Raw genomic sequence first — 18,965 nt, 5'->3', positions numbered from 1 at the left:
TTTTGAGTAAAATAAAAAGTCTATCCAAACAGGTTTGTTTTCCGACCAAATGACCTTAAAGCCCATTTTATGCATTTTGCCTTCAGGCCCATTAAGCCCATATTTCTGGTACGGGTCAGTTCTTCCGATGAGGAATTAGCAGTCATATTCTTCTCGAAAGAAATTGGAGAGAAGCTTCTCGAAATTCAACACTTTTAATCTGTGCGAAAATTCAATCGCAAGGATGATCAGCATCCTTACTCAGGTATCAGCTATAGATGAATGATCATCACCTTTCAGTAATTCAATTTTGAATGAAAAATTGTTTGATTCTACAAATCGGTTTGTTTGGAAATGAACTTGTGAAATTTTGATTGTGCAAAATGCAGGAGCGTCTTCTCGGCGCTGCTTTAGGTACCGTATTGACAAGCGTGGTGGTTTTTGAACAACGGAAAAGCATATATAAGAGTATCTCTGAGAATCAATCTAGATTTTCCCCTCAATCTCAGGTAGGTTTTAATCTACTAAATTCTGATTGATTAACTTCGTCCTTTTCGGAGATGTTTTATGTTTGTGATTTTTAGCTTCCAGGAATGATGTTGTACGTTTCCAGTTCATGGTAAATTAAGCAAATTATGCGTGTGCTCGTTCATGTAATTAACAAAGAATGAATCAAGCTTGTCCATTAATAGCTATTTAAATACATTTGTATATAATGATCAAATTGTATATGTATCTATAGCAGGAATAAGCATGTTATTAAAAAACTACAACAATAGACCCTGTCTAATCTCATAAGTGGAGTCTGGGGAGGGTGGTGTATATGCAGCCTTATCCCTACCTTGGGAAGGTGAAGGTAGAGAGGTTCACTCAAGTAAAACTTATCAAAATCAAGTATGGAAAGGAAATAAAGTAGCAACATTAAATTGAGGACAAGAGTAAGAGAGTAATATAACAATATAGATAAGGGGAACTAGATAATGCTGTAGACATTTGTGTGGCTATATATCATCTCATTACTCGGAAAATGGGAAGTTCTCTTTTGAACTTGAGGAGCTGCTATTCTAGTTTGATACTATTGTTCTCTAAAAAGTTGAAATTTGTTATCTAATCATCAGCTAAAGGTGTATATTTGTGCAAGCATTTTATAGTTCGTAGATGTACTTTCAGTATGAGATGCACATAGATTAGCCATTAAAACATCATAGCTGACTCGACATGGCAACTCCTTCATCTTAGATTTACTATCTGACGAAATTCAATAATTTATCTGTGATACAATTTGATTGCAATGTTATTATTTTTTTGACAATGCAATTTGATTGCAATATATACCAGTTGCCCTTTTTTTTTATTGTTAAAAAGGTATTGTATTCAAAGTCCAGCAACCAGGTGTTGTAGGGAATTTACAATGGATTGCTCCATTACATAATGCGTAATGAGCTCAAAAAATCTATCCCTCTATATCATTTGCAATTGCCATGTTACATCAAAAAGCAGTTGGGATAAATATATGTACTTAGTACTAACCACAAATTCTGATTTGCTTTCAAAAATCCTTGCATTCCTTTCCTTCCAAATGGTCCACCATACTGCCGAAGACAGAGTATTCCATGTTTTCATCTTTGTCTTACCCAAACCTTTTGATTACCAGCACTGGAGCAGTTCTCTTGTCGTCCTTGGCATTGTCCAATTGCTTTCTAAGCTTAAACCAGGAGTATATGGTCCGTGCATGTCAAACCATATTATTACATCACAAACAATACTTAAGCTCTACCTCCCCTCCCTTAAGGGATCCAAACCAATAAAATTTCAAACGACCCACCAGTGTTTTTAAAAGCGAAAAAAAAAAGAAGCAGCAACAATGTCCATGGGGTTTGAAGCAAAAGGTGAGAAGTAAAACACACAATTTACGGAAAAATAAAAAATATCAAACGTATACTTTATCAAAAAAATAATCAAACATTAATGAATTAGCATTGTAGAAAACACTTAGATTTTGACAGATGATATACAACAATGTTGATATTAATCCAACTCCTTAAAGTTGAGATTCAAAGAAATGACCAATTCTTGTAGGAATCATTTTGTGCATCGTTGTTTAAAGCGCACACTTCTGTGAAGCACATAGTTTCATCCATGAAGCAATAGCTCCTCGCTTCTCACTTCATGGGATGAACTTCAACATATTAATTGGAGCCAACAACGGAAAAAAATGACAGTTATTGTTGGGTTCATGTATAATGTTGATTTAACTAGAATAAATCACATTTTAATTAACTTTTTAATTGTTTAGCGGGTCTGAATTCCGATAGCTAGTAGATAATGCACATAATACCACTTATCAACAAATAAAACACAGAGTACTATTATTTGTAGAATGTGGGGCTTCCTAAAGAGAAATATGTTGCATAAATATGAAGATGGTGGGGTTGGGTAATGAAGGAGATTATGTTTGTTTGAACTTGCCGCTTTAAATATGGTGCATAATATATTGTCTGTTTTTGTCAGTTAGCCAAAAGGTTCTGGTCTCTTTAGACTTGTTATTGTGATGACGTCCTAACATCGACTATAAATCCTCGAACGGGAACCCAGCAGAGTCTCCTGTTGAATAGCTGGTTGGTGATATGTGATATGTCATATGTAACATAGCTTTGGTGATAAGCAGTTAGACGGTGCTGTTAAAGAGTTGCCTAAGTGTTGGTCTGTATATCAGGAAACAATGACTGATAACCTCTTCTTCTTTGGGTATTCCAGTTTCTTTATGTGTCTCAATTCTTATCTGATACCTTTGAAGCTTTGGAGCTTGAAGAGTATAAAAGGCGTTTTTTGAATATGAACTTTGGTGGAGGTATACTTTAGGCAAGTTATATTTTTCTTGTTGCAGTTGGAAGAGGTTTATCTGGTTTTAGAGTCCAGATGTGTTACCCCTTTGCTGTTTTAGGCGAGGTAAAATTGTTAGAAGCATATATAGCATGTGTTTTGACTACAGTATACCGTGTTCTTTAGTCAAATTGAAAATGGAGCAAGAATTTGAACTCTGCTGACTCAGAGTACTCAGTCAGTTCTAGTTAATGCTGAATGTAAAATGACGGAACTTTTCTTTAGTTTTTCCAAGGTGAACCTCCTTTGCTAACAAACATTTTCATCTATATTGTAAGTCCTACTTTCTAAATTCCATTGGTCAGGGGTCAATAGTCACTATTTCCTGGCCATCTCTTACTTTACTTCTTGATGATTTGGACTACAACCTCCTGGTAAGGAAACTTATTATCTCATTCACAAATCCATCTTTGTTTATGGTACAAACTCTCAGTATGGTCCTACTTTTGGTTTATTTTGTTACTAAAAAGGGGAAGTGGCATACTCTTGCCACCAAAATACTGGAGCAACCTCACTTGTCTGCTACTACTAGTGAATATTATTGGCTTAAGATTTCATAATCTTAATGATCTTCAATGAAAATTCCTTGACTATGGTAGACACCAAGGGTTTTCATACTTCTTTGTGAAGGAGGAAAATAATGTTTATGAAGATGGTTGTGTTTGCGTGTTTTTTTTCCCTTGCTACCCAGTCTATGGTCAATACATTTGAAGTTCCAAAGTGAGATTTATTTGTTTGTGATAAATCAAATCAACTCAACGTTCTGTCTTTGTTGACCGAATTCAAATCAATTTGAAAAAATTTCAGACAACAGTGTACAGTCCAAAAAAGGAGTCTGGCATAGAGTTTGCACACCTATGGAACAAAGCTGTGGATCAGGCGTTAGGGCCTCTCATCAAGAACCTTGGATCTCGTGGATGGTAAAACTGTTGTGTGATTCCACAGCCAATCTAGAGTTCGTCTCTTTTATCGTGTAAGATTCTTACAAGCACAGATGCAGTGCATTCTCAATTCTAGAACTTGCAGTTCTCGCCGATACTGTATTATTTTGTTGTTGAAGCTATTGATGTTTCTTTCCCAAGGATCACTTGACAATTTTTTTTATTTGTGTTGTAAACACTTAAGTGCTCCATAGTACCCTGCTTTTAACTAGACCCATATTGCTTTGGAATGTACATTAGTAAAGTAAATTGAACTGTGATGTTGGTTGAACCCGAATAGAAGACCATTCTCTATCGGTAGCTTACCCTAGTTTGACTTGTCAGCAGCTATTGTTGGACAATAAGTATAAGCATCACGTTATCGCTCCACCCCGACTTCCCACCCTTGACAATGCTTTTTTCCTCGTAATTTAAATGTACAAATTTGAAGTAAGTTTTGACTTCGAAAGCTTAAGGGGTAGGAAATGCCCATAAGTCAAGAAGTTGGATCTTTTCATTCATATTTCACCAAATCAGTATGTGCATTGGGCAAGGTCAATTGACTGCTTGTTATGGGAACCATTTTGTGGTTACTTTTTTTCCTACATTCGTCTGTGCCCATAGTATGTGAAACAAATAATAGAGTGTGTATAATTTGCAGTTCCATATTTAAGGTTCATGCAAAAGGGTATACAATAAACTATAATGTTGCTTGTATAGAAGCGTACCAATAACAACATAATACCCGGTGAATCCCACAAATGGGGTTTGGGGAGGGTGGTATGTACGCAGTCTTACCCCTGCCCTATGAAAGTAGAGAGGTGGTTTTCGATAGATCATCGGCTCAAGTAAAACATATTAAAAATTAAGTATGTAAAGTAAATACATATTTATGGTTTGTTTGGATGACAGTAATGACTAAATAATTGTACTATTATATCACTAACTACTGATACAAACAATAGCTACATCTCACATTCCCAAATCATATTACTATAGGAAAGGTAACAAACCAAAAAAAGGTGGTGGTAAAAAATGAGATGAAACAGCAGGGGATGGATAAGAGTAAAAGCATGTGATCTATGTTGTTTGGATTCTTCAAAAATATCGATAGGTGCATGTCGAATTCTTCTAAAATAGTGAATTTTGGGGAGGTCTGACATAATGCAACAATATTTTTGAAGAGTTAGACATTGAGCTGGACAGGAGCACCTTTGCTCGAGTTGCGTTTTTGCACAATTGCCACATAGTAAACACCGAATGCTAACAGAATAGCAAACCCGAACCCAAGAGCAATTCCAACCATCCCACCAGCTCCCATTCGCGTATCACCTTCCTCGTGGGTTTGCGATAAACTTTCATGTGCCAAATTAGACTGCACACTTGATGTTGTAGGAAATCTTGAACAACCTGGTGTACTATTATTATCATCACATAAACTTTCACTAGTAGTAGTGTTCTGTTTTTGAGTCTCAGGGTGAAAAAATGAGTATGCTTCTGGTGAAACTGCAACAGGGCTTTCATAAGCAAGGCCATGAGGAGACCTTTCTTGAGCTTTAACAATAAAGGGTAGGGAAAAGACAACAAAAAAGAATAGACAAGAAGCCATTGGTAATGTTAAAATTGTTTGAAGTAATACCCGATAAGGTAACAAAACAATGTCAGACTCAACAAAATTTGATCGAGATTGTTTTATGTCGTAAAGTTAAACTGAATGAAGAATTTTGGTTCGAATGAGGAAATAATTGCTCTTTAGAATGGGATTTTATAAGGTAATGGAGCAATGTCAGACACAATAGAATCTAATTAATCCTATTTTCTGTCAGACGTGATAAAATTTGATCAATCCTATTTTCTGTCGGTCGTTAAGAAGGAGAACTCAACTAAGAATTTTGGTTTGAATGAGGGAATGTTTGCACATAGAATGGGATTTTATAAGAAGAAGGAAATGAGGGAAGTGGAGGTTGCTTAGAATTGAATGTATTGTGGAAAAGAGGGAACCAAATGATAGAATTACTATCAATGGCTATAACTCCATTAAAGTTGTTGTCATCACTCACTCCCATGGGATTTTTTAGTAGAAAATAAATGAATGTCATGCATGTTAGTTCATGTAGAGAAAGGTAAGATAATAAGTAGTGTTCAAAGGCACTCCTCCAAAAAAATAAAGGTTTTTGCTTAAGCAATTGGTTACACAAACTTCTAGTAATGAATTCTCTAGAAAAGTGATTTTTTTATTGGTATTCCATTCACTTGATGTTTCACTACCAACACAAAAAAAAAAAAAAAAAAAATTAGCGACAAACAAAATTTTATCGTTAAATAACAAAAAAAAATATTGTTGATACTATTTAACGATGGATTATTATTAAAAAATCTGCTAGTTATGGGTTATTAACATGGATTTCTCTAGTTCCTTCTTCTTTTGTAATGATTGAGTGATTCTTCTTATTGTTTAATAAGTGTAATTAGTGTTGTTATCCCTTCATTATGATTATTATCGTTTTGCATTATGAAAGGATGGATAATTAAAAGAAAAAAGATACATTATGATCTCTTTGATATAGTTCATTATGCATATTTTGCTCCATGTATTTGAGAATTATGTTCCCTCCTTGTCACTCAAGTGCGATAGAACTTAGTAGCTTTGACTCAGATTAACTTTATATTCGTAATAAAAAAAAATCATTACAAATTTTAAATTCAGTAACTTCAAATTAAAATCTACTACTCATAAATTTTAAATTCTGAATCCGTTTATGTTTCTATATACTTTCAACGTGAACAAAAAAAAGGGGAAAGAAAAAGAATGGTATGATGAAGAAGCTCATAAGTAATTAGGTTATTGATTGACATTTTAGATTTGATAGAATAGCAATCTATGAATAAATAATGAACTATTATGGACAATGATTTTAAGGCTTAATGATACTAAAAAAATTATATAATACTAATTGTAGATTCAATTGCTTAATAACATAAAGACTCTTTTCATTTCATGATGTTAATTAGTGGTCTAAATTTTCTTGCATGAAAATGAAATTTAAAGCTAAGTTAGAGGTTTGCTTAGCTTAATGGACCAGCAAAGGCCATTAATTAGGCACTAAAAATTAATACTTGATGAGAGTAATGATGTGGCTAGTATTTTGTACACTGTATACAACTTTAATTTATTGCAAAAGGTGGAAAGAATGGGCATGCTAAAGAAGAAATCAATTCATCCTCCTCCCCCAACAACCCCCTACTAACAAATATTTATTTGTATTCGATATTTATGGCAAATAAAAGAAAGTAAGAAAGTATATCACGTGATTATGATTATGTGATAAATGTACATATAAAATACATATTTTGTATTCATTGATTTGATATAAATATCAGATATTGACAAATTTTACCGAGCCCTTCTTTTTCTCGCCCTTAGCTCACACACCTAGCGGTGAGGCTACATCGGCTCCATGGTCGTGAATTGAATTCCCTTTGTTGAAAAATCAAACTATGTATAGGTGATTGATTCTAGCTCTATGATAAGATATCATATGTTAGTAATTGAGTTTTGAATATATATATATATATATATATATATAATCGATTCATTTATTGAGCTGAGGGTTTATCGGAAATCATATTTCCATCTTTCAAAATAGGGGTAAGATCTGCATAAATTTTGTCCTCCTCAAACTCTACTTGTACAATGATAGTCAATATGTTATTGTACATATTTAGTAGATCCCTCAAAACAAATATAAAGTTTGGACTAAAAAAATTTAGATTCGGCCGGACTCATACAACCTTGTAGCTCCGCCCCTAGCTATAATATATATATTTTTCGAATTCTTTGTCTCTAATTCTGGCGTTGGCTCTACATACACCCCCACCCCAAACTATACTCATATATAAAATAGGTATTATTACAATCATGCCTCTCACTATTCTGTCTGCCAAGTGACAAATTAATTTGCCTTATCTGCTTTCAATTTTGTGCCCCACTTTTCTTCTTTCTTTTCTAATTTATGAACAACAACATAAATACCTAGGTCAAAAAATATAGAGGTGACCCCTTTTTGTAGGGCTAAAGATACTACAAGCGTGGCATGTGAAAAATATTAACTATTCTTGATTTGTAGCCGTTTGTGTAAACATTTTTCATTTTCAGGGTATGGACTCAAAACATGAGATCGAATAACCACTCATTACTTGTTAGTATCAGAGTTGGATGCTTACTTAGCTTCTTTTTTTTCTCTTTTGGCTTGAAATTCACTCGCTTCTAATTAAGAGTGGATGGCTCCCGAATCGGGGGCGGATCCAGCTTGTCTGGTTCGAGTTTACAAAAATTCAATAGCTTTTGCTCAAATACAATACATTTATTTATTAATATATTCACCAAATATTTGACTATGAATCTATTATTACTGAAGTTCATAAACTTTAAATTTTGAATCTGTCTCTATCTCGAATTATTCCACCGCAACCTATATTAACAAGGGCACACTAATTATTTCACGAGTTTCACTTATGCACCTCGTAGTTTTTTGGTCACAAGAATTGTCCTCTCTATACAAATAGTAATTGAAAGTTGGTACGTCTAGTTTTCAGTGTCACGAGAAATGGTCCATGTACAAAAAGAGGAACTTCATATCATTCACCTATGAGCTACTAGTACATTGAAAACATTTTATTTCGTGGTTTTATTTTATTTGATTCTTATATTAAAAATAATTTATTTATTCAAATTAAAATTTATAAAGTATAATTAATACAAACAATTAATAAAATAAATCCTTTTCTCAGAGGAAGTGACAAGTTTACAAGGGCTAAGTAAAATGAAACAAAGGAAGTATTTACATTTTTGTATGTTTATGTTTTTATATTTTAAAATTTCTTAGTAAAAATATTGACTCTCCAGGTTTTCGAAAATTGATTAATTTTCATAAATAACCATAGTTTTGGATGGTTGTAACTTGTATGGCACTGAGTTGGGCCATTTGTCGAAATGGGTCACGTTGGACTGGACTAGACCAGGACAAGCTAGTTGGCCCATATTCTATCATATTGGCCTGATTCAAGTCTCGTGAGTCGTGATACATATTATCTGCTTTGATCTAACAGATTTCATGAATTTATATTTTTGGGTTTTACTATAATTGAGCAAAAAAATGCACGTATCATATAAAGAAAGCTCTATAAAATTTGTGTAAGGTATTATGTGCATTCTTTATGTAGCACATAATTATATTTTTCTTTTTAATATATATTTTTTTATAGGATAGTTCAACGCACTACACTGTCGCTATCTAGGGATGATTCAGGAAAGGATCAAACTATAAAGATTTTTTATATGCAATTTTACTCTGCATTTTCGCAAAAAGTTGTTTCTACAACTGGAATTTATGACATTTTAATCACATGACATTAATTTCAAGACTTCCCTTCAATTATGCACTTGTTATAAACAAAATATATAGCGATGGACGACGATAGCTACAAGCTATTACGATTAGACGGATGAATTTTTTAAAAATGATTGGCCAACTAATTTTAGGAAAATTCATGTTAATACACACTTAAAGCTCCAATAATTATGATTACGCATTTCAGCACCCAAAATGCAAAAAATAAAAGCAACTTCAAAAATTGCGAAGTCTATAACGTTTGGGATAGACCCTCCGAATTTCAAATCAAACGAAGTTCGATGCTAAACTTATGTGTGTATGCACGTTAAAAGCTTTGATAATCATGACTTTGCATTTCAGAACCTTGAAATTCGAAGGGGAGGGGGGAGCATTGTCATGTCATGGCGAAGCCCAAACCGTTCATGATTGACCCTCCAAATTTCAAGACAAACGGAGTCAAACGACATTTTCTCAAAAAAATTAATGTGCTAATACACATCAAAATCTCTTACAATCATGAATTTGCATTTTAGTACCCCTAAAACTCAAGGGGGAAACAACATCGTCATTGCAAAGCTCAGATAATTTAGGATATTTTGATCTTCTTTTACCTTGAAATTCGGAGTGTCCATTCTAATTTTTTTTGAATTTCAGAGTTTTAAAACATGAATTCATGATTATCAAAATTATTTTTTATATATATATTTACACATCAAATATTTCCCTAAAATTCGAAGGGTTCATCCTAAAAATTTATAAAGCATGCATATAATACGAAATGCAAAAGTTTCAGATTCCCACATAATTAAAAGCCAAGGCTCACTCTAACTGTAAAGCTAAAAACACACTAACTTACATTAGAAAGAATAAAAAATGAAATAGATAGAATTATGAAGAGATGAGCAATGGATGAAGATGACAGATAGGAAACCACCAACCCTTAAAATTGACCATATAATATGAGGAAGATTATCTCTTCAGTAATGAAATTATATCCAAAATAATCTCTCCATTTTATAAAGATAAAAATAAAATATTTGCTTACATTTTATTCTCGTTAAATTTTATTTATAAAATTATCCTCCATATTCAATAAATAATAACATATCCAATTTATTATGAGGAGACTAGTTCTACACATTTTTACTCCTATCTTATAAAGAAATTAAGAAATTACACTCGATATATTATTAGTAAAAAAAATAACATACTGCACTAAATTTTTATTGCACGCGAAATCTAAAAAAAAGTCGAATCATAAAGATTTATTATATACACATCTTACTCTGTATTTCTACATGAATTATTTTTACAATTCTAACATATGACCTTCTAATCATATAACATCAACTTTACGAATTACACTGAGACTCCATTTTACACTCGATATGGGGTTGTTGTTCACAAATTAAAAGGTATGTAGACCTCACCTAACACGTTCCATGTTATTATTTAAAGGATTGGTAGATAAATAAATGCATTTGAACAATCCAAGCACTTTCGAGAAGCAGCACCCCCCTACCCCACCCAAAAAAATAGTTTTGATATAATATATGGTCAAAAGGTAGAGCTTTATGAATATTATACTATATTAGTATAAAGGTTAAAGATAAGAATGCTTGAAACAAGCCATAAGTTTAGGACACACAACAAATGTATATTGGGTAATAATTAAATAATAATAAATATCTAATTTTATAAGAGGGATTTAAAAAAAAGGTATACACAAATTTTATAGCTTTATTTCTATATAATAGAGAGAAACTTTTTTTATATAGATTTTCGACTCAATAAAATAGTGTCATGTGTGATTGCAATACTAAATCATATACAACGAGTAGAGGTTCTTAAGCAATTCAGAACAGGTTAAAAAGAATAAGAGTAAAGAAGTTAGGATGAAACTATCGAGGAAAGACATTGAAATCAAAAATATAATAAAGATGAAAGGAGCAAATAAGGTGATCCAAGTTAGAACCACGCTCTCCCACAAAAAAAGAAAGAAATCACTCTAGCACCTACTAACTTTCTATTCTAATCATCAACTTTTATGCTTTGATCATATTTAGTGGTCATGTACTCGATAAATTTAAGGTGTATCATGCCCTGTCTAATCACTTAACTCTTTTATTTCTTCTTCTTCAATATATCTCAACCAGTCATTAATTAGGCTACGCTACCTCTCGCATTTCCTTATTGGAGCATTGATGTCCCTCCTCTTTACATGTTTGAGTCATCTCAATCTCATATTCATAATTTATACGTCATTAATATCACTCTCACCTTATTATATATGTTCGAATTTCTAATCTTATCTTTTCTAATATGTCTACACATCTATTGAGTTATTCTTTAAAAAACAAAATTATTAGACATTACTATTTTTATGATAAACTTATACATTAACAAAATGATCCATAACCTTATCATCTTGCTGAAAATGACAACCCTAGTTAAATGAATTTGCCAATATTTGCATCACATTAAAGATTCCTTGGGCAGGTAGTATGTTGCTTTCAAGAATAGTTTTATTTGATGAAAACCAAAAGAAATAGGTGTGTTTGTACGAAAGAAAAAAAATTAATTTTTTTTTATGTTTCGTCGAACAAATTTTTTTAAAATCTACTTCTTTTTAAAAAAAATAAATTAAATGAGAAAAATAACTCCTCTAAAGAAAATATAGAGGGAAAATAAATTTCACACATGGCATATCATATATTAATTGTGTTATTCCTATCCTTCAATAAGACTCATTTTTACCCATCTCCGTAATCCACATTCCAACACCACTATGTCCACCCCACTTCACATAATATTTATCTAAATTATATAAAAAAGTTAATTATACTTACGTATCAAAGACAAAAACAATAAATATAAAACTCACTTATTTTCTTTTGAACAAAGCACACCTTACTTTCTCTTCGCTTAAAGGTTGTGAGCCTCTAAGGGATATCCGTTCCAAATGATGTTCATGTTTGCAAACAACAATAATAATACATTCAATATATTTTCACATAACGCAATATAAAAAAATAAAGGTTATGAGCCTCTAAGGGATATCCGTTCCAAATGATGTTCATGTTTGCAAATAACAATAATAAAATACATTTAATATATTTTGACACAACGCAATATAAAAAAATAAATTATACTAGATTATAATTCCTATTTTAGAGATATTGAGACTATTTTCAAACTCAAATAAAAGGAAAACCAAAACAAGGAACTCAACATATACACTATTATTATAATGTACATGGAATCAACAAGAAATACAAAAAAAAATAATTAAAAAAATACAAAGGGACAACTAGATAAAACCAAACATTACAACAAGATTTAATTTAAATACATCCAAAGCAAAGAAAACAAAACAAAATAAAAATCAAAAGGATAGAAAAGTCACACCCTTTTTTCTCACCATTTGGAATACCAAACTTTTTAAAGTCCCAAAGGATAGTTCGATACATGCATAAATGTGACATAACAAACCTTTTTTATCTACAAATTTCTCAAATCCATCAAATTATTCCATCTTTTATTAAGCATTGCTTCTGAATGAACCAAGAGCTTTAATTGCTCCTGCTCGGAGAATGTATTGGTGGTAGACAGCGGCGATGAACGCTCCGATGAATGGCCCGACCCAAAAGATCCAGTGTTCGTCCCACGCCTTGTCACCGTTGAAAATTACAGCTGCCCCGAAACTTCTTGCCGGGTTGATTCCGGTACCGGTGATCGGAATAGTGGCAAGGTGAACCATGAATACGGCGAATCCGATGGGAAGTGGGGCCAAGACCTTTATTTATCATATAGAGGTCAAAATATTAAGAATTGAAAAAAAATATGTAACTAAAAAAGATTGACGAGGGTAAAATAATCAAAAATCTCTTCATAACTAAAAGAAATTTAAGGAGGGTAATTAGATGAAGATAATATCAAATAACAATGTTAATTTAAGTTTCTCATTTTATCTTTGATGTATTGTTACATAAATATATATAATTGGTTTTAGATAAAATAAATTTTGTATTTAATTAAAATTATAGTATAAATTGAGATAAAAGGAATATAATCTTTGGTGATATGATAAGTGTTTTAACTTTTTTACAACATTACAAGCTAATGCAATCACTTTATTATCTTGTGTTTTGTAAAGTGTTTAGTTAGGTCACATTCCTCTTTAATAAGTCTAGAAAATAATTACAATAATAGTGGGTAAGCCACTTACTAATAAAAGTCAAAAGATAAGATTTGTCTTTAGCCCACACTATCGATTAGTCGGTAGGGGTGGAGCCACTTTGTGGTGAGAGATTTATCCTAATCCTTTTTAGATAAAAAAATTATATAATTTATATATAATTAAAATAATTTTATATGTATATATAGTAGATATTAAAATATCTTTAACTAGTTCGTATGTATTTTTTAAAATTTTGAATCTCTTAATTAAAATCATGATTCCGCTACTGACAATGAAAAAATTAATCCTATTTAGTAGTAAACCCTAGACAAGCTAGAGTATTACTTGACCAGAAAAACAAATAGACAACTAGACAATATTAGTTCTAATAAAAAAAGGGAGACGAAATCTTGGGGCAAATAATTCATGAATATAGTTTACTCTTTGCTACTTTGCTTTGTATCATGTAGTGTAACATAAGTAGTAATGAATTTAGAATTTAAAAATTATAAGTTTTCGTGAATTTAATTTTTTAAAAGTTATTTATAAATTCAGCAGAACATATATAAAATTTATAAACGTTAAATTCTGAATTGGCCTTTTTACTTACCGGGACATGAGAGTCTCTGGCGCTCCTCTTAGGATCAGTGGCAGAGAAGACAACATAGACCAAAACAAAAGTACCAATAATCTCAGCAGCCAAACCAACACCCTTGGTGTGTCCTGGTGCCATAATATTAACACCACCACCATATCTATTGTAGTATGCACTTTGGAAAGCCTTCACAAAACCCACACCACAAATTGCACCTAAACATTGTGCTACCATGTATAATACAGCTCTAATTAACGATACTTTCCTTGCCAAAAATAGCCCAAATGTCACAGCAGGGTTGATGTGTCCACCTACAATCATTCCACATGTAAACTAGCTTAGCAAAACTCAGAGAAAAAATATAATTCATTCTCTTTTAATTGTTTAAATTGATAACTATTTTGAAACAACTAATTTTTGTATACATGACTAATACGGGACGGAGAGAGTATAATTTAGTTGGCTTTTACACAAATTTATGTTCTATGTTCAAAGTACTAAATTCGGATGAATCCGATACCTCAAAGCTCCATTCACCCATTTTTGTTAGCCCATAAGAGCAAAATCTAGCCACTTTGCTAGCAAAAAAAGAAAGAAACAAGACATTTTTTTACGAAGGGCAAAATTATTTTATTTCTCGTAATTTATGACTATTTTTTACTCTCCAACTCTCTAAGTATCGAAAATACTGGATTCAATTGAACTAAATATAAATTATATATCAATTAACCATAACAAGTAACTTATTTTATTTTTCAAAGTTACTAATCTCACTTTTCACATTCAAACAAAACAACTAAAGACACTAATATGACAAGCCAAGGTTATAGTTATGAGTTTGACAAAACTTAATAATTTTCTCTAAATATTTATAAATAATATATTCAAAAGGAGTAAATTCGAAAAAGAAAAAAAAAACTCACCAGAAATACCAGCAGTACAGTAAACAAGAACGAAAATCATGCCACCAAAAGCCCAAGCAATACCAAGAATACCAACACCACCGCAGACATCGCCTCCGGCTTTGGTATCCGCTTGATGTTTGTACCCAATTACTGTAAGAACAGTTATATAAAGAAATAACAGAGTAGCAATGAACTCCGCAATTGCTGCTCTGTATAGTGACCATTTGGTCAATTCCTCAAAATCAATCAGAGGAGCAGGCGGCGGATCAGTGTAATCCTTTGCAGAATACTCCGTCGCCTGCTCGTGAGCTGGTTCGACTTCTTTAGTCATGATTGAAAGAATTAGTCAGTAGAAAAAACAGAGTGAAAACAGAGGATGCTCTGTTTTTTTGTTTTGTTTTGTTTTGTTTTGTGTTGAGTGAGAGGGAGAGTGGATAGGTATTTATGTTTGATTAAGAGTGGAATAAAGAGTATTTTTAATTTTTTTTTAAACAAAATAATTTATAATAATTAAAGTGGTCCCAAATGAAAATTATTGGGGGAATTTATGAGCTTGCAATTGGTCCCATAGCCAACCAATACATCTTTGTCAAGCAACGGCTCTATCTAATTGTTTTTTTCATTTTCATCTTTACATGTTGGATATTGTATTAAAATCTGATTAAATTTAGTTTCGCATATTGTATGATGTATTTCTAAAGGGCATTGTTTGCGGATTTCTCTATTTTTGAGAGTTGGAACTCGAAATTTTTTATTAAGAATGAAGGAATTCTACACTATTCTCATCATAATGATTTATCGCCTACTTAACGTTCTTATAATGACTTAATGTTGAGTTAAAGTTGTTCAAAAATATTCTTATAGGATGTGATATTATTCTTTTGGGTTAATTTAACACCTTATGAATAGTTTGTTTTTTCTTTTCTATTTTCACGTGGGAAGGTTTACGCGATAAATGCATACTCATATGAAAATCTCCAACAAATTTAATTAGGGTGAATGCAATAAGGGCATACTCATATGAAGATTTCTAACAAAAATTAATTAGGGTGATATATCTGCAAAGCAAAAGCTTTTTTCATAGATCAAAAAAATTGAACTTTGTTCGCATACAACTAACAATCTCCTCGTTGGATAAAGTTCCACATGAGTCATCGTTATTCGAAGACTAATTTGGAAATTAAAGTTATCTCACTCATATCAATTGAGTGTTTATGATCATCAAAACTCATAATTTTTTTCTTTAAAGCTATAAATAAAAATAGCAAATCAATTCGTAAAACCAAACCAAACAATTTAAATATTTTATTTTTCAACTGTCAGTGTGTTTTTATCAAACCAAATATAATATGTTAACTTCCTTTTATTGTAATTCTTTGCTTGAAATGTAGTTGGTTTTTAATAATTTGATTGTGTAATTTATTTTATTTTTTGTAAAAAAGAAAGAAAAATTCACCAAAGGGTGTGATAGACTATGATGCAGAATGAAAATTATGATATTTCAAGTTCAAATTTTTAAAAAGATAAAATATATTTGATAATTTCTTCTCATTTGTTTAATTTTTACTAAGCAGTATCGTAAATTTATTTGATATTTATGATGATCAAACATAATAATATATTTAATAAAATAATTGAGATACACGTAAACCGAATCGAATATACGCTAAATGAAAATATTACAAATGGAATTTGGACCCCAATAAGGGTGGGGAAAAGGACATATCATGTCTAGCAACGGTATAGTGCTAGCTGGATTGCAAAACAAATTAAACTTTATAAAAGAAAAGTAGAAGAAGGGAAAAAAAAGTAAGAAAAAGGTGATTGGACAATACTTTTGTTTTATGTACAAAAAATAATAGTGTTTTAGCCACAAAAATATGATTAAAAAATTGAAAACTTTTTAGTTTTACAACAAGGAAACAAATAAATGTAACAACAATAATGATTCTGAGTACGCCAATACATTTATTTTGTTTGTGAGCTCACATTAATTGGCTTCGCATCACGTAAATCTTGTTAAAATAGAAGAGACGTTTGATATTAATCTTTTTTATTCTTAAAATTTGAATTTCAAGCTTCTAATTTAGACGTAAGATAAATTGACTTATAAGTTTGGATAATCGTATATAGAGTTAAAATGGATGGATTTTATGTATTTTAAATATTATTTTGGATTTAAACATTGTGTGTCACATCATTAAGTTGGAAACTGAAATATAATTTTTAAATTAGTCAAATATATTGAAGAACAACGAACCAAATTAAATGGTAAGTTAAGTCATCCAGAATTTTCTAGTCCAAACATTATTTTCTTTTTGAAATGGTAATCAATCGTCACGATCTTTTTAAGCCACAAATTTTACCAGTATTTAATAACCAAGATTAGAGGAAATTAAACTAGATTATTTTTAAAATTTTAATAAGTAACATTTTCAGAATTTTTCACACACACATATATATACTAATTAGGGTAAAAGGTTGATAAGTGGTCAAGCATTCTCATTTTTTTTTAAATAGGTTTGGTGGTAATTTGGAGTATCTGTTTCCACTTTCTTACCAGTAATATTAGGCTATTATTAGCATTATTTTCCCAGTTCTTTGTTCTTCAATTTTTGTGTTTCGATTATTACATTATTATATTTTTTTTTATTTTTTTTTGTAGATTAGATATTATTCTCCTTATGACTTTATCTTTTTCAGATTCTGTATGTAAAATTACACTGAATATATTATCATCGTGGTCGTCATATCACTGAATCAAGATATGCAATCAATTCTGACATATTTTCTAACTTCCTGATAAAGACAATTTTTTTTTCGTTTCCTTTCCTAATAAAATGAAAAACATTACATATGATAGTTCTTTTCATATTTTAAAGATTAATTAATGGATGTTCTTCTTTTAAGAAAATTGTATATTCCTTTAATATGCGAATCCTCGTTGTGTAAATGATTCTATGTAATATTATCATTATGCACATAATGGAGGAGCCGCATGAGGTGAAAATCTCACGTACGATTCTGATGATGAGATTAGATGAGAAAAGATCGTAATGAAAAGGGGTAAGTAAGCAATTATTTTTAATTAAAAATTTTGAATTTAAATTTTAAATATAAAATTATTAAATAGTAATTTACTTTTAAAATAGAATTTTTCAACATAAATTTAAATTAATCAAATTTTATAGAAATATGAAATCCAAATGGAACCACCAAAGGAAAAAATGAAGAGATTAGGGAATTGTTAATCTTATCACAAAACCATTTTCTACACTTATCCAATAAAATTTAAGGGCGGCGGCGGGGGGGAGGGGGGGCAAATGATGCTAAATTATTATTAAAAACATTAAAAAGACATTTTTTTTATTTTTTGTATTTTAATACTTTTGATGGGTCAGAATGTTGTCATATCGTTTGTTGGCTGAGATGCCAGATAAATTTATCTGGAAGACACACCTAAAAAAACACAAAGAAACAAAGTCCTAAGCCCACAAACAAATTATTTTGTAACATGTGGTAGTTAACTTGTAAGTTGTAAGTATGAGAATTGGATTAGCATAAGCAAACTTATCTAATCACTCTTAAACACTCACTTTCTTTTTTTAAAGTTCAAATAAATGGATGGACAGTTTGGTCCAACAAGGTTTTTGGTAAGTTATCCTCAAAATAAATCAAAATATAAAATAAAAAAAAACACGTACATGATTTTAAAAAAAAATTAAAAAAACTCAAAATATATACTAATGTAATATATAGTAATTAAAAATATATCAATTAACATCTTTTGGACTAGGATAATTCTGACCTTGCATCTCACTCTACCGGTTCAACCATATTTATAACAACAAATTCACTGTAATCCCACAAATAAAATTTTGGAGAAGAACAAAATGTATACAGTCTTACTTCAACATTTATGAAATAAAAAATCATTTTCAATTGACGCTCAACATAATCCTCTTTCTTATTCGAGATTGAAATTAATAATGTGAACGAGCTCATATATATATATATATAATCTACAACTTTCCAGGGTAGTTGTATGAATATTTACATGACCACAGCCTAAAAGAGAGAAAAACACAATTATTAATTTTCCTGTTAATC

At 31.0% G+C, this 18,965-nt stretch overlaps 3 protein-coding genes across 3 annotated transcripts; 1 reads left to right on the top strand and 2 right to left on the bottom strand.

Annotated features, from left to right (window-relative positions):
- Positions 1–89: 89 nt before the first annotated feature.
- Positions 90–4,097, top strand: LOC129904075 (uncharacterized). Its single transcript, XM_055979603.1, has 3 exons — positions 90–244; positions 369–488; positions 3,670–4,097. Exons 1-3 carry the CDS (start codon positions 224–226, stop codon positions 3,784–3,786), a joined length of 258 nt encoding a protein of 85 aa, XP_055835578.1. The 5' UTR covers positions 90–223; the 3' UTR covers positions 3,787–4,097.
- A 543-nt stretch (positions 4,098–4,640) lies between these two features.
- LOC129903119 (uncharacterized) lies at positions 4,641–5,693 on the bottom strand. The gene has a single exon (XM_055978615.1). The coding sequence runs from the start codon at positions 5,389–5,391 to the stop codon at positions 4,969–4,971; it is 423 nt and encodes a 140-aa protein (XP_055834590.1). The 5' UTR covers positions 5,392–5,693; the 3' UTR covers positions 4,641–4,968.
- A 6,705-nt stretch (positions 5,694–12,398) lies between these two features.
- Positions 12,399–15,304, bottom strand: LOC129902100 (probable aquaporin PIP2-1). Its single transcript, XM_055977143.1, has 3 exons — positions 14,874–15,304; positions 13,966–14,261; positions 12,399–12,971 (listed from the first exon to the last, which is right to left on the bottom strand). Exons 1-3 carry the CDS (start codon positions 15,184–15,186, stop codon positions 12,717–12,719), a joined length of 864 nt encoding a protein of 287 aa, XP_055833118.1. The 5' UTR covers positions 15,187–15,304; the 3' UTR covers positions 12,399–12,716.
- Between the last annotated feature and the right edge of the window lie 3,661 nt (positions 15,305–18,965).

The sequence above is a fragment of the Solanum dulcamara genome, chromosome 9 (genome assembly GCF_947179165.1).
Source record: "Solanum dulcamara chromosome 9, daSolDulc1.2, whole genome shotgun sequence".
Lineage (NCBI taxonomy): Eukaryota > Viridiplantae > Streptophyta > Magnoliopsida > Solanales > Solanaceae > Solanum > Solanum dulcamara.
This window is presented reverse-complemented; position numbering and strand designations above follow the sequence as displayed.

What these genes read in the sequence shown, in the direction of transcription:
- LOC129904075 (XM_055979603.1), top strand. Translation starts at nt 224, where the DNA reads ATGATCAGCATCCTTACTCAG. An exon ending in TGATCAGCATCCTTACTCAG is followed by an intron (nt 245 to 368) that starts GTATCAGCTATA and finishes TGCAAAATGCAG; the next exon opens with GAGCGTCTTCTCGGCGCTGC. An exon ending in GATTTTCCCCTCAATCTCAG is followed by an intron (nt 489 to 3,669) that starts GTAGGTTTTAAT and finishes AAAAAATTTCAG; the next exon opens with ACAACAGTGTACAGTCCAAA.
- LOC129903119 (XM_055978615.1), bottom strand. Translation starts at nt 5,391, where the DNA reads ATGGCTTCTTGTCTATTCTTTTTTGTTGTCTTTTCCCTACCCTTTATT.
- LOC129902100 (XM_055977143.1), bottom strand. Translation starts at nt 15,186, where the DNA reads ATGACTAAAGAAGTCGAACCAGCTCACGAGCAGGCGACGGAGTATTCT. An exon ending in CTGTACTGCTGGTATTTCTG is followed by an intron (nt 14,262 to 14,873) that starts GTGAGTTTTTTT and finishes GAATGATTGTAG; the next exon opens with GTGGACACATCAACCCTGCT. An exon ending in CCAGAGACTCTCATGTCCCG is followed by an intron (nt 12,972 to 13,965) that starts GTAAGTAAAAAG and finishes TGATAAATAAAG; the next exon opens with GTCTTGGCCCCACTTCCCAT.